The following is a 14949-nucleotide window of genomic DNA, read 5'->3' as shown; positions in this document are numbered from 1 at the left end:
TTAGGATGCAAAATGTAATCGAGTGATTTGTTTGTTGATTGAATTTCATCTCCCATGCCCTCCTGCCTATTCAATGGATTCAATCCGCACCCATCTCTAACCACTGGATGGAACGGTGGATTATTATACCCAAAAGTTTCATTTTAATGACAAGATAACTTTAAACACTACCATCCATAAATTCATTTCCGGCTTTTGTTTAATTTCCTTGGTAGCATCGAAAAACTTTTCGCTACGCGCGAATTCATATGTAATTACAATTACGCGAAACATCGCGGCAAAGTAATCTCCTACCTTTTGGGTGGGAATTCGCTTGGATGTGGCGCATGGAGATGGAGCTGAGCAAACAATACAATTAAGAGGGTGTACGTCGAGGGGATGGCATGACATCTGCCATTGCCATTGCCAAACGAGATGGTGATCTGGGAGAGGTAATGGGAAGGGGAACAGCGGCAGGAACAAGGACATAAACGCGAGAAAGCGGAGGAGAAATATTGAAACAGTGGAACAATTACAATTTAGGGCACCGACTTGAAAATATCCTTATGCTGAAATGTTCAAAACTTAGAATCCTACGATTCCAAAGGACCTTTATTTATTCTACTGAAAAAAAATAACATTTTCATATACTAATAAGTTTAATCTTTAAGTGATCTCTGCAGTAGAGATCTAAAAAATGGTCAATATAAACTGGCCGATATAAAATGGCGAATCCAAAATGGCAGAACAATTTTTGATAATAATAAATAGAAATTTAATCAAATTGATGATTTTTCATGGCTTTTAATTGACCTTGTTTCTGTGTACATTGCAAAAGTTGTTATGTCCATTTGATACACTTTAAAGATATTTTGCACGGCAAAAAGGTACGCACTCTCGCTTACAATGAAATCATGTGAATGGCATGGGGGAAAAAAGAGGAGAGGTTTTCTTTTTTCGGTGGAAAGTGTGTGAGAGTTGTAGAAGGTCTCCACCTCGGGGCCAAAATGGAACTTTTCGTTTGTGCTCCTTGGCGTAAAAGTTCATTCAATTAATGTTTTTGTGTATGCCAATCGATATTGTAGGTACTCACATACCATCATCTATCCATATATAGTTACATACATATGTACATGCCACATTCCAAACCAATATATGACTTATAGCTTATAATATGTCAAAGAAAGACACGTTGGCACGCCAAGTTTATGTTGCGTGGCAAGACGATGGCGCGGGTGTTGTGCAGGAAGGGAGGGAGGAAGGGAGGCAAGGCAATGGCAATTCCTTCAGCTGGCCTTTTTGTTTTTTGTTCGTTCTTACTTGTAATTATAAAATCAATTTGAGCGAAACTTTCAATCAATTCGATATGGAAAGTCTTTAATTTGATTCAATTTATATTCTATTTGCAGGACTATATGCCCCAATTGGCTGGCATTGGCCTATGCGTGGTCAACTTGATGGATGACATGCATGAGTACACTCGAGGATTGTTTCTGCTCATGTAAGTTCACTTCGAAACGGCCTCTTTGATGACCCATTGCCTCCCTATCTACCCACTCTTCTTCATGCTCATTTCAAATGACAATACATATATTCTGTGTGTGGGTGTGTGTGTGTGTGTGTGCATTTCATTTTGGCTATTCTTAGGTATTGTGGACCAGCCATATTGCTATCGTATCTATATATACGCACATCCCAAGAACTACGCCCCCCGGAAGGACCATTTGCGGTAATGATGTACGAGCACCGTGCGGACTTGCGTATGCGACAAAGGTGAGAGAAAACAAAAACAAACAAAACATCGACAAATACTGCATGACAAATTGCATTCATAGGAAATTCCTTTCCATTCTTTGAGAGATCCATTTAAATTGCATAGACCTATCTCTAAATAAAGCTTAAGTTATGGTCACAATCTCATCCTGTATAAAACTTGTTAAATAAGTTTTCAAAAACAAGCAAATTCAAATTAGTTATAACAAATGATGATCTTTATTAATTTACTTTTATCTTTGTCGGAAACTTATTGCTTAAAGTCAGAGTTAGTGCAAAAGGCAAAAGTAGGTAAATTAAAATATGGTTGATAGAATTTGTAGTTATAAGTTGCAAAGTTAATTGCTTAACGAGTTGATGGCCCTATTTGCTCTACACAGACAATTTGTGAAAACTTGGCCATAGAGAATCAGAATTGTGTCTGCTAAACCGTGACCTATTACCCCCGACCCGATGAGCCACTGTATTGCTAATGAGCTCAATCCCAGCGATGAACAGCCCCGACCCCGACCCCCGCCAGCAGAATGCCCAGCGCAATGGCTGTTTAATGAGTTTGATTTCTTGCTTAACTTTTTGACTCTTTTACACACTTTTTGCTTTTGCTTTTGCTTATGCTTTTGGTTTTGTTTTTGTTTTTGTTTGTTGTTGTGCTTGGCAGAAATTCATCGAGCGCATCGGCAGAACCACGTACCACCCTCAGTGGCGGAGGCGTGGCCGGCTTGAGCAATGGAGGAGGGACAAGTTCTCGTTCCTATGACCTATACAGTGCCGAATTGGATGTTCATCGGGAGAAGCGAAAGCAACGGAATTTTGGAAGCATGGCCGCCACCCAAGTGGTTTGCCTCTGTCCACTAATGATCCTGCGTTTCGCTCGTCTATCACTGGAGGAGACCTATGAGAATCAGAAGCATTTCGATTTGACCTATTTGATGTTTGTCTGGGTGGCATTTCTACCCACAGTTATATTTCCATGCATTTATGCATCGCAGATTCTGCCCAGGTGATAACCTTTTGACTCGAAATTATTATTATGTATTTGGCCTCGAATCGATTTGCGTTTTCATTTCAGAGACGAACAAGAGCGTCTTCGTGGCTATTTCCGTTTGTCCTCGAAACGCAAGCAGAAAAATCAACGACGCAGCGATGCTGGTACAGCCAGTTCGCGTGAGGATTCCATTGAGAAGGATGAGCCTACAAATACCACTAGTTTGCCATCGGAGAATCAGAAGCCAGGCCCAGGTGGAAAGATCAGTGTGGCTGCTCCACTCTCCCACGATCGTGGTGGCTACGGGCATGGCGGACATAATGCGGGCAATGATCGTTATAGTGGTGCTCCCTATAGACAGGGACAAGCAGGACCAACTGGCCATGTGACTGCCACCGGAACTAGAGAACGAGATAGACAACGTGGTCGGGGATCAGCCGATGGAACTGGTGTTAACAATTTGGGCAAGGATGTGCGAAATAAGAAGCATGATGTGAAAATCAACATCATCTCGGATGGCACCTCACATGGCGGACATGGTGGACACAGCAGCGGGCATGGTGGACTCCGCAGCAAGCCTTGTCCTAGCAGTAGTAGCAACAACAGCAGCCGCAGTAAGCCCAACAATGCCCCAACCGGTCAGCGGGAGAGACACCGGGAGAGTAGCAGCAATTCGGTGTCGCAGATCACGGCATCCACGTATTGCAATGGCAACAGTGGACACAATTTGGATGATAGCAGCACCAGCTATTGCGGCGATGGGGAAGAGAGCTCTGTGCTAAGTGGCATGCCACCTCAGCGTTGGCCCGCCCCCAGTTTGAGGCACAAGGATGTTTCGTTCAGCGAGTGCAGTAGCACCTTCTCGTCGAGCACTTTGGAAAGGGATTTGGAAATTATTGATCTGCTGGAACGGGAACGAAGCATGGACATACAGGAGATGCTGCAGCGCGAAAGGGAGGCGGAAAAGGTGCGACCAGTTGGTCGACAATTGCCTGACATTGAGAAATTATACGCGCAACGTTCCCCCAAACCGAAACGCGAATCGGTCTACGGCTATGAGAAGGGCTCTCTGGCCTTGGTTATGCCCGGTAGTGATCCCTTGAGCATGTCCAGCGGCAGCAGCAGCCAGCCCAGTACCGAGTACAGCATGTGCTCGAGTCTTAGCCAATCTGGCGGTGGGTCACAAGATAGAACCATGGTGACCGCAACTGTTGGAGCCGAAGATGAGGAGGAAGTACCCACAGATTTCTATGACAATTACACGCCGGGTGGAAGTCAAAATTTGCCACCACAAGTTGCTGCTGCTGCTGCTGGTGCCACACAAGTCCAGGGTGGTGCTGCTGCCACTGCTGTTGCAGCTGCTCCGCCCGCCTATCAGTATCAGTACACAAGACGCTTAAGCCGCAAAAGTTCCGGCTCCAGTTCACATCATCAGATGGGTGGGGGGGCTATGTCATCGCGATCATCGAAAAGGGATAGCTTCAATTCATTGAGCGGCACGGATTTGATAGCTGGAGCCTTCTGTGAACTGGATCCCACACAGCCACTCAATAAAATGGCCGTCATTGAAGGCCGCATGCGGCGAAGTAGTCCAAGGAATTCTAGTTTCAGCTCTGGCTCTGCCCGCAGCTCCATGAAGTCATCGTCACGGGACTATGGTCATGGCTCGACGCATTCAGCTCATCCGGAATTGGATTTCAGGGAGAATATATTTGCCGAGCTATAAAAAGCTCCATAAAAAGAGCTCTAAGACGACGAAACGAAAAGCTTTAGATTAAAAATTTGTTAAAAAAAATAAGCAAAACAAAAAAAAAAGGGGGAAAATCTCCGCAAACACTTTTCTACTTGCGAAAAACTAAAGAAAAATGAAAGGAAATTTCTATATATACATATAAATAAATTGTTTTTTTTTTTTTTGCATTGTTAAGACTTGCAAAAGTTTGGTGAGAATAAGAACAGATGTTGAAAATGTTGATTATGAAGTTGTATGGCAATTTATCAAAATATATACATACATAAATACATATGTATGATATGAATGTATGTGTGTACAATTGTCCCTATACATATATATATATATAATACAATGAGAAATATTTTTGAATATCAGTTGCTCAGTAAATTTAACCATTTAAATTACTCTGCATATTTTATGGAAAATTCTTCAACCTGAGAATTAAAAAAAAAAAAACAAAACACAACAAATTACATGGAAAAAAACAAAACAAAACAAAAGTTTTTTAAATGTGCCAAGCTTAAGGAAACAAAACAAACAAAATTTAAATCTAGGTTATAAAATAAAACTTAAATAATATTCACAAAAAAAGAAAAAAAATAAATAAATTAATTAATTAAACTATGAAAGTGTTACAACAACAAATGTTTTATGCATTGTGTTTTGAACTTGTTGTGCATAAATAAATAAATGTTTTTGAAATGTTTATCTACTTGAACATAACTATATACATATATATGTGTATATACAAATATATACACAAAATATATATATATATGTATATATATATATTATTAACCAACCAGCAGTAACAATTTATTAATGTTATAGGGATAACTTGGATGACCCGATCTCATGATGATAGATAAATTGAATCAACTAATACACAAACCTACGAGTATTTATTGAATTGTGGCCAAATGGCCATAATCCACTTTTAGCAATTCTTTTGAGCCCCAAGAATTGTGACCCTTTTCACCCCCTCCCTACTATCGCCCAACCCTCCACCCCTTACAACAAAGACAACTAAACAAAATATACATCCAGATATATAATTAATTAATTAAATATACATGTACTTGACTATTGTTCTGTCTGTACATAAATATACATATAGACAAACAAAAAAAAAAAAAAATGTGTATATTGAAATAAGTTGCATATTTGTTTTTCGTAATGTAAAGAGAACTAATAAAAAAATAAAAATAAAAAAATACAAACCATTTTATGTGAGTTAGGAAAAAGAAAAACAGAAAAAAAAAGAAGTTTTTATTTGATTTGAAAGGTGAGAGATGAAGACACACAAAACTCCAACTTGACCTTGAAAACTTTTCTTTTATTGGCACATGGATAAAATGACAAGCTCAAAGAATCGCAGGTAGGTGGTTAACAGCAGCAGCAGCAGCAGCTTCATATGGCATTTTCCGATTGATTTCATCCAAGAGTTTGTTCACCGTCCGATAATCATATTGAACGACTATCTCATAGGTGAATAGTTGTTGAGCCCGTTCGCCCCATGAATAGAAGGTTAGGGGTGGGCCATTGCCTGGATAAACTAGGTATTCGCGATGCAATAGTTGCATATCAACAAAACCATCCTCGATGAGACTACGCATTCCGGAGCCAAAGTAACTGTCATTGCCATCGATATCAATACCCATCCTAATGAGGGCATTGAACAGGTCAATGTCTTCGACTTTCTCACCACGGACAAACAGATAGGTGAGAACATATTTCAATAGAATGCGTCCGGGACGCTTATCTACTTGCACCTCATCCACTCGTTCCATTGGCTCTGTGGCGTATGTCACAAAGCGTAAGATCCAAAAAGATTTCGGAGCTCGTATGGCCTTCAGGATGATACCAAAACGATTCCTCAGCACACGTGTCAGCGATTGCAAGCCCATATAGAACTTGCGAGGTCCTCCAGCCAGATTCTTCAATACGATGGCCCGAATTGGTCGGCCATTCATTGAATGTCTTAAAATGTATCTGATCAAACGGTATTGACTGCTCTCAACATCCATGGGTGGCGTTATGCTCATTAGAAAACCAGAAACACTCGCCATTGTCCAAACAATAAAGAATAGCAAAAAAAAAAAAAAATTACAGTAAAGTAAAAGAAAATTGACAAAACACAAAACGTTTAATAAAATTTTTAGAGCTAAAATCGCGGTGACTAGCTTGCTGCTTCTCAACAATTAGAAAAATAATAAAAAAGCGATAGATGTATATCGATTGCTTCGATTGAAATCTTATGACAGGTATATCAGAGTTTCCTAATGACAGTTCTAAAAAGAAAAAAGAAACAAGAATAATGGAAGTGGAAAGGGAGAAGAGTTTCGGCTCATAATGTTAGTCAGGCCCTTGCATCTTGGGTGTAGGTAAACTGCCTCCGTGTCGAGTAGAGTTAAAGTCGAAGGTGAATGGAGATAGAGTTGGCCTCTATTTAATCTGTGCCAATGCAAAAGCTTCGCATTGCCGCACCCAAAAACAACAAGGAGAAAAAAGAAAAAGGCCAAAATAATTCGCAGAGCAATAAACGCGCGTTCAACTTTTGTTGAGCGTTGGCAAATGGTTCGCAGGGGTCACACAGATAGAAACGGGGTCAGTGAGTGAGTTCAAAAGTTCAACTTTTGGGTTTAATAGCCCCCTCCTCACAACCACCCCCCTGCCAACAAACCACAGCTGAGTCGTCCGCCGCTGTGGCTCGACCTGACCCAGTAAAATGATTAACTGACTCTAGATAGATTTTCCTGCGACAATATACTTTCCAGCTACCTCTCCTCTCCTCTAGCTCCTTGGCCCATACCCCCAATCTTTCCTCTCCCCCCTTTTTTTTTTTTTTTTTTTTTGCATATTTTGTTGTTTATTTTATGGCCCATGGAGTAATCGTAAAATTACAAGCATTTCATTTGACTTACGTATTTCGTTTTTTTTTTCTTCTCGTTTTTATGGTTTGTCATTAGAAAAACCGTTTAACGCAAAGGCAACAACACCAAAGAATGAAAGACAAATCCCTTGTATACCCAAGATTAAAAAAGAAATCAAAGTTCCAACTGAAATAGAAGGATACGAGGTGTACTTAAATAGTTTTGGTTTTAAATTTTATTTTGGCATTCTTAGCCATGAAACTTTCGCCTCCATTCAAACTCTTGTCAATTGCAGATGACACTCACTTTAATAATTTATTCTTGCCAAAATGCAGAGAATTGTCAAAAAAAAAAAAAAAAAAATGAGAAACTATTACATAATTTGAAGAATGCAAAAAAAAAAAAAGATGCAAAGAGAAGGAATGATAGAGATTGGATACACTTAGCAAGCACTTAGAAGCTATAGTTGAGATTGCCGCTGCTGAAATTCACATGGGACACCTCGGGGGAAGATTGGTACGATGTAGTACCCAATACGGAGGACATTGGCACTGCCATGCCGAAGCTCTGGGTAGTTGTGGGGGCCAGTTGGCTGGTGGCAAACTGTTGGGCCACACTCTGCTGTTGGTCGCGCAGCACATCCTGCTGCTGCTGTTGCATGAATCCCAAGTGCTGTTGGGTTGAATAGAAACTAGGGACTGATTGCTGTTGACGTTGTTGCTGCTGTTGCGATTGCTGCTGCTGCTGCTGCAGTCCATTAAGGTTGGCAGACTGTCGCTGGACGTAACGTAATCCGCTTGTCGGAGCCGCTCCGGATGCTGCTGTTGCTGCCGACTGGCTGCCAGCTTGGCTTGCCAGCGCTCCCGATACATCGGGATAGTAGTGATAGAGCTTCTGCAGCAGCTGCTGTTGCTGCTGCTCAAACTCCACTCGCTGGCGCTGGTAGTCCAGGAAGGCTGCCTGCATCTGGTCCGCGTAGCTTGGCATGTTGAGTGCCGTTGCACCGCCGGCTCCTGCTGCTGCTTGTTGCTGCTGGGCAAGAAGTTGCTGTTGCTGCTGCTGCAGACTTGGCACAAATGCCGACTTGACCTTGGCTCCGCCGCGAGTTGAGCTGGCTCCTGACAGTCCTGAACCGAAGGACGCTCCTTGCTGCTGTTGTTGCTGCTGCTGCGGATAGACAGTTTGATATTGTACTCCCGCTGGCGAAAAGCTGGAGTATTGAGTTGGATTTTGCTGTACAAAAACAAAAAGGCAAATAGCAATTAATAATCGATTCACCTTTATTAACGGAACCTTGAAGAGAAACGGCTTGCCCCCCGCCCCCCGTCCCCATCCTTATCTAGCAAAACTTTCCCATTGATTGCTTACCAATCGAGCGCCATTTCCTCCACGTGTATTGCTGGTTCTCATTTTTCGTAACCGTTTATTTTTATCTTTAATAGCTATATGCTTTTTCGAACCAATTCACGATTATCCTTTTGAATTAATTTTTTTTTTTTACTATTTTTTAATTTTTTTGTGTTTTTTTTTTAATGCCGAGATTTACAAGGAGAATTTATTTGGGAAAACGAAAAAAGTCGAAATAAAACCGATCTGATGAAGCGAACAAGTGAGACTGATTTGACCAGTTCAGGGTAACCCCTGAACTAGGGGCTAGTGAACGTCAAGGCCTACTTTGTTTTGTATCAATTCATTTGATTCATTTCATTTGTTTTTCAAGGCATTTTTCAGATAAGCTCGACACGCCATCGAAACGGGGTGCTGGTCACACATAAAAAGTGAAATTTTGTGCCGTGATCAAAGCAGTTACGAGATGCATTTCCAGGCGACAGTTGGATTTGGTTTCGGGCTATGTCTGCTCTTCAGTGTTGTATGGAGCAGGCCGCAGAATTCGAACCCTTTTGAGCAATTGAGTCTGGGCGCCATGAATATTGCTGGCAATATAGCGGAAGCCTTTCAATCCGGAGCAGCCATCAATCGGAGTATGAATTTCGACAATCCCTTAATGTCGGTGCATTCGAAAACTGTTGTGGGCTTTGGCGATGCCATGCGTTCACCCAGCGATGACGATGACTCCTCAGAGGAGCGTCGTCGTCGCCGTCGCCGGCGGAGACATCTCAACTTGCATCGAGTGAAACGTGAACCGTGCTTTTGGAAAATGACGGCAACCACCACCCAATCTTCCGCCGATGATGACGATGTCGATGCCCGAAGACGACGGGCCTTGAAACGTGCCGCCAACAATGCCTCCCGTTCGAGGGTCAATTCAAAGACCAAGAAGAAGCTCCATCGTCGTCGACGACAGGCCACACCCGAGGCTGGTGGACAACAATCAATTGGCTTGGGTGATCGCATTAAAGGCATGTGGCTCTCATTTGTCGACAATGTCGTCGATGTGGTGCAACAAGTGCGCCAAAAGATCAGCTCCACCGCGGGGCAGACGACGGCACTAGCTGCCCCACCTCAAATGCCAGCCAATTGAACTAACATAGACCTCAAATAGCAATCAAATGGATGAACCACATATGTTTAAGTAATTTCTATTATGTTTTTGTTCTTTGTAATTTGATATTTGATATCATATTTGAAAAAGAAAAACAAAAATATGTTTTGTGGTCATTCAATAGAACAAATAAATACAAGCAGGTCAAATACAATTAAGCATTGCCTTGAAGCTCGAACAAGTTGAGAATTATAGCTAGATGAATTAAAAAAAATGTATAGCATGAACTTATTTTAAGTTCAAATAAACAAATATCGAATGGAAAATAAGTTTTCTTTAATTTATTAAAAAATATTTATTATTTTGATGGGTTCTCATAACTTTTGAATGCGATTCTTTTCAGAACTGATCAAAAAAGCACACATTATTTTCCTAGATTTGAAATTATCAATCAAAACGAAATGGAATTTCTTCGCTATTGCCTCTAAGTTATTCATTTGAAAAGAAATTTATTTGAAAAACAATTTTATTTTCGTTTGTCCCATTGGTCTGGGTCCGTCACTTTTTTTGGACTTTGATGGTAATTGAAAATTTAATGGACGTGTTTTTCAAAAATCACGATGGTCAAGTAAATATAGCTTATAATGCCATTATTAGAATTTGAGTTATTTGAGTTTTAATTAATTGTTTTAGTGTGCTAGAGCACGATAGCTGGGTTATGTTAGCTAAACAATTTCCGGCCCGTTCGAGATGAATCTCAAAAATTGGCAATAATTCTCTTGTATGTTGAGAGTGTCGATGCATATCAGTTGATCGCATTTCAATCGTATGCACACGTAGCCAAAATGCAATGAAATGTTGTTTACAAAAGGACCGAATCATGACTGGCGGGCCATCAGTTTGGCCAAATGACTTCCGCATTCAGCTTTGTGCTCGTTATTGTGATTGCAGCCACAATGCTGCTGCTGGCCCAGGCCGGGGATGAGCAAGTTGATTTCGAATACTCCAATGAGTATGACGATGTGCGACCACATTTGATTTATCCCGATGAGCCGAGATTGGACAAACGTTTGGGTCAGGCAGCCAAGGAATTTGGACAGCAGATGAAGAACGCTTGGGAATCGATGGTGGATTCATTTCGAAACTATTTCGATGAGCTCAAGAATCTCTTTACCACAGATGTCAATGATCAACCCTATGGTTATGGAGACATAAATAATGGCGATGCTGAAGTCTTTTCAACAAACAATTAACCTATTTTATTGCTTCAATAAATGAGAATTTTGGGAATAGAAATTTCAATTCAATTTTGTTTGGCATTTATAGAATTTTAAAAATACTCAAGAAAAAATTTTCATGCATATTTCAAATAAATTAATGAGAATGAAGCTCAAATTGCGTTTTGGTATGCTATGCTTCAAATGAATGCGCAATTGGAAGAGCCACTCCATGTAGGGTATGACTTGGCACTAGTAATTACTACTTAGATTATCACAGAGCGATCAATTTGCCAGGTTATCGTTCATTCTGAACAACAGTTTTGTGCATTATGCAAGTCATTTGCAACAGCTCCAACCGGAAACTAACACAAAAAGGGCAAAACAGAGAGCACACCATAAGTGAGAGAGCGAGAGAGAGCGAGAGGAAGGGTAATTACAACAGTTTAGATTGTGCGGTTAGTGGACCAATACCCGCAATATTGCCAAATGACATGCCAAGCTAATTAGATCTACTAAAAGGTTTAAATAGGCCCCATCTCGAGTCTAAAGTATTCATACCTCAAAATGAATTCTCTTGTTTGGACTTGGTTATTATTACTTTTGGGCTACACCATGGCCCGACCTCAGGTGGGAATAATTAGGAATTAATTCCCTCAATCGTCTTCATCTAAAGGCTTTCAATTTGTTGGTGTTATTTTTTCGTTCTCAAGGATCTCGGCACTGGCATTTTGTTAGCCGCGTCCCAGGTGAAAGAGATGATCGAAACGGGCGGTGGAATGAAGCAAGAACAAAGTGTGGAAATATTGGGCCAGCAGATGAATGGAGGCATGCAAATGGGTTTCGGTGAGGTCATGCAACCAATGTCGGGTGCACTAGAAACCTTTGGCGGCTGATCATTGAATCCGAATAAAAAATACAAGTCTTCGGAAAGATGTGCAACACAAACACCGAAACAACATTTCACAATTTTGTAGTCACTGCTTGGTTTTTTTGTTGGAGTATCTTTCAATTTTGTTTTTTTCTAAATACAAATTTTGACTTGGTTCTTGGAGCGTTTCTCTTCGTATTCTTTTGGGATAACTTACCAATTGTTGTTGCTGCAGCTGCAATTGCTGCTGCTGCTGTTGCTGTTGCAGTTGCAATTGCAATTGTTGCTGCTGCAGTTGCTGAATTTGGGCCTGATCTTGGGCCTGGCTCTGAACCTGGTTGGCGGCCGCCTGGCTCTGAGTCTGGGGCTGTTCCTGCTGTGCCTGTTGTTTGGCCGCCGCTCCATAGTATCTCGTGTATGTATGCTGAAGTCCGGGTGTTTTTAGTGTAAAGGAATTTGTGTGGGCATCGTTGTGGAAGGATAATTGCGCTTTGCAAGCATCCTGCTGACTGGCCAGGACCAGCAAGGTCAGTAGAAACGCTTTAGACAACATGATTTATACTAATTGTAATTGATTTCGTTTAACCGATACCGAAGGAAAAAAAAATGAAACGACGCAGTCGGTCTCGTACTCGGAGGAGAAGACAATGGCAATGGCGATGACGTTGGCGCAAAGACAAAGACTGTGCAGCGCCGGCTCAGGGCTTAAGTGTTTTATACTTACCTTTTGAATATGGCTTAAACGACAATTCAATTGATATGTCACGATGATTTCCACAAAGCCAACAGACAGAGAGAGTGGGAGAGAGCGAGACAGTAAGAGACCCTCGAAAAAAAAAACACAAACCAATAAAACAAAAAAAAAAACACCGAGAGACATAACAAATAACAAGTGCGTACCATGAAAATTTCATTTGAATATTATTATTATTGTTGCATAAGACTTAAAGGTGGCTAAGAGAAGCATCTAACCAAAAAATCCAAATGCATGACTTCAAGTATTATATAAACCGAATCGAATAAAGACTAAAGGGTTTAGGGCTGTTGATTGTAATCTCTTTCAACTTTTTTTTGGGTATACAAAAAAGAAAAACTTAAATCAAGCATTTTATGTATCTTTGTTTGCTCCATTCACATGTAATTCGCAAGTATTTTTAGCCTTGAAAAAGGAATTGTCGATATATAGCCATACTTTTAGTTGGCTACCCATATACAATCAGTTTGATTTAAACTATTCCAGTAAGATCACACGATCCATTGATCCATGATTCTTAATAAAGTGTATACACAATTGGTAGAAAGTAATGAATACCATAAATTTAAGAGTCCGTATTAACATTAAACCAAAGCCAGACTTTCACAAACACATTCAGAAAGTTAGCATTATTTGAGAATATTAAAGTTATTTTTAAAAAAATAATCGTTGGTGATCACACCTATTTCCTTGAGGCTGCATTTCGGTCAAGTTCTAGCCGATTTTAAAAAGTTACATACACAAAAATGTAGCATATTTTAAAATTAATTTGGACCTGCTTTTTTTTAAATTTTTATAATTTCATAATGATGTACATATTGAAAGACATAACGTGTTAATATTAAAGCTATGTGTCTTTCGAATACCTAAAAAATTGGTTAAATTAGAGCTTCATGAAATTCTGGTCTTTTATTTTTATCTTTGAAAAAATAACTTAATAACTGACTAACTTTGATTTACATCCAATTAAATGTGATATCACGTTTGAAAAGCGTTTAAAATTTGTCATTGTTACAGATTCACAAAGTTAAGAGTTTTTAAGAATTTTATAAATTTTTTATATACTTTTTTTTTTTAAATTTACCCAATAACTAAAGCAAAGTATTACATATATAGTTATTTCTTGTTGTTCACAAAATAATGGAAACTATTATTTAAAATTTTAATATTTTTTGTGTAATCTCTTGCTTTGGCCCTCACCTTTTTATTTGCCGTTGAGTAATTATATTATTTTTCTGTATTGATTTAGTTAGTTTTCTTTTCTGCATATTGTGGCCAACTTTCTTTAAAACTGTTTTGTTGCTGGAATATGGCATGTGCATTGAATTTGAATGCGTTGAGCGACACATACACATACATATATACATTTCGATAGAGAGAGAGAGAGGGAGAGGGAGAGGGGGAGAGAGATAGAGACATTGGCAATTTTAATTCAAATTGAATATGGTCTTTGGCACTTACATAACAAGCTGGACGCCAGTGTCCAGCCATAGGGCAAACTAAAGCATAAACACGGGCATAAAACGTTGTTTATAGAAACGTGTCTCGACTATCAAATGAATGCCAAAAAGAAAAATAAAACGAAATAAACCAACACAGAGAGAGAGAGAGAGATAGAGAGAGGGAGAGAGAGAATGGAGATTGGGGAAAATTTTTGACGGAAGCGGGGTTAAGGCCATTCAAAAACCAAACCAGACTGAAACCGTGTGTGTGTGTGTGTGTGTTTGTTTGTTTTTTTTTTTTTTTTGCAATTTGCAATATTTGTGCTGGCAACCAAAATAACAAGAAATTTTATTCGCAATCGAAATGCGATTATGAAAGCCTACGCATCACTTGTACTGCACATTTGATACACTCGCAATGGAGTTATCAATTTGCTTTAAGCCAACCACACAAACACAAACACACACAGGTGAGAGTAGGCGGAGGAGTAGGAGAGGGGGCGGGCCATCAGGGTATCAGGTATTAACGCCGTACATTGAATGACTACGTGATCCACATAAATTTTATTTGCGCGCATTTCATTTCAACGACCCGCACATAATTGAAAGCGCATATCATATGATTGAAAGTTGTTTACGACTGTGTTTGTATGTCATTCAAACATTTGCAGTTTAGAGTCTGGGGGGCTTGGGTCTTGCCACGTACTTAACTTAGGATCGCCCCAAAGAGCCGCAACAGCACGCTCCATTCGCGGCAGCCAAATGAGGCGCTGCCAATGGAGACAATAATAATGAAGCCGGCTTATTCCATCGTCCACATTCAGATGGGGTATATTAGGCATACATACATATGTAAGTGTCGAATATTTAATTGAGA

The 14949-nt window shown here is 40.1% G+C and overlaps 5 protein-coding genes across 5 annotated transcripts in view; 3 read left to right on the top strand and 2 right to left on the bottom strand.

Moving 5' to 3' along the window:
• LOC6648446 overlaps positions 1-4581 on the top strand; it is a 41198-nt gene extending 36617 nt beyond the window's left edge. Inside the window, exons 4-7 of the mRNA XM_023179234.2 lie at positions 1389-1480; positions 1627-1752; positions 2411-2752; positions 2822-4581. Coding sequence (XP_023035002.1) covers positions 1389-1480; positions 1627-1752; positions 2411-2752; positions 2822-4463 — 2202 coding nt within the window. The 3' untranslated portion in view covers positions 4464-4581. The remainder of the gene's footprint in view (positions 1-1388; positions 1481-1626; positions 1753-2410; positions 2753-2821) is intronic.
• Positions 4582-5836: 1255 nt separating this feature from the next.
• On the bottom strand, positions 5837-6541 carry LOC111519278 (melanoma-associated antigen D4-like). Its single transcript, XM_023179041.1, has one exon. The coding sequence runs from the start codon at positions 6539-6541 to the stop codon at positions 5837-5839; it is 705 nt and encodes a 234-aa protein (XP_023034809.1).
• Positions 6542-7557: 1016 nt separating this feature from the next.
• Positions 7558-8972, bottom strand: LOC6648441 (putative uncharacterized protein DDB_G0271606). The gene is made up of 2 exons (XM_023179236.2): positions 8714-8972; positions 7558-8578 (listed from the first exon to the last, which is right to left on the bottom strand). Exons 1-2 carry the CDS (start codon positions 8753-8755, stop codon positions 7799-7801), a joined length of 822 nt encoding a protein of 273 aa, XP_023035004.1. The 5' UTR covers positions 8756-8972; the 3' UTR covers positions 7558-7798.
• A 141-nt stretch (positions 8973-9113) lies between these two features.
• On the top strand, positions 9114-10002 carry LOC111519291. The gene has a single exon (XM_023179237.2). It carries the CDS (start codon positions 9159-9161, stop codon positions 9825-9827), a length of 669 nt encoding a protein of 222 aa, XP_023035005.1. The 5' UTR covers positions 9114-9158; the 3' UTR covers positions 9828-10002.
• Positions 10003-10696: 694 nt separating this feature from the next.
• LOC111519277 lies at positions 10697-11070 on the top strand. Its single transcript, XM_023179037.2, has one exon. The coding sequence runs from the start codon at positions 10697-10699 to the stop codon at positions 11039-11041; it is 345 nt and encodes a 114-aa protein (XP_023034805.1). The 3' UTR covers positions 11042-11070.
• The last annotated feature ends 3879 nt before the right edge of the window (positions 11071-14949 follow it).

This window comes from Drosophila willistoni, assembly GCF_018902025.1.
Source record: "Drosophila willistoni isolate 14030-0811.24 chromosome XL unlocalized genomic scaffold, UCI_dwil_1.1 Seg141, whole genome shotgun sequence".
Classification (NCBI taxonomy): Eukaryota; Metazoa; Arthropoda; class Insecta; order Diptera; family Drosophilidae; genus Drosophila; species Drosophila willistoni.
Note: the sequence above shows the minus strand (reverse complement) of the source record. Positions and strands in the feature narration are given on the sequence as shown.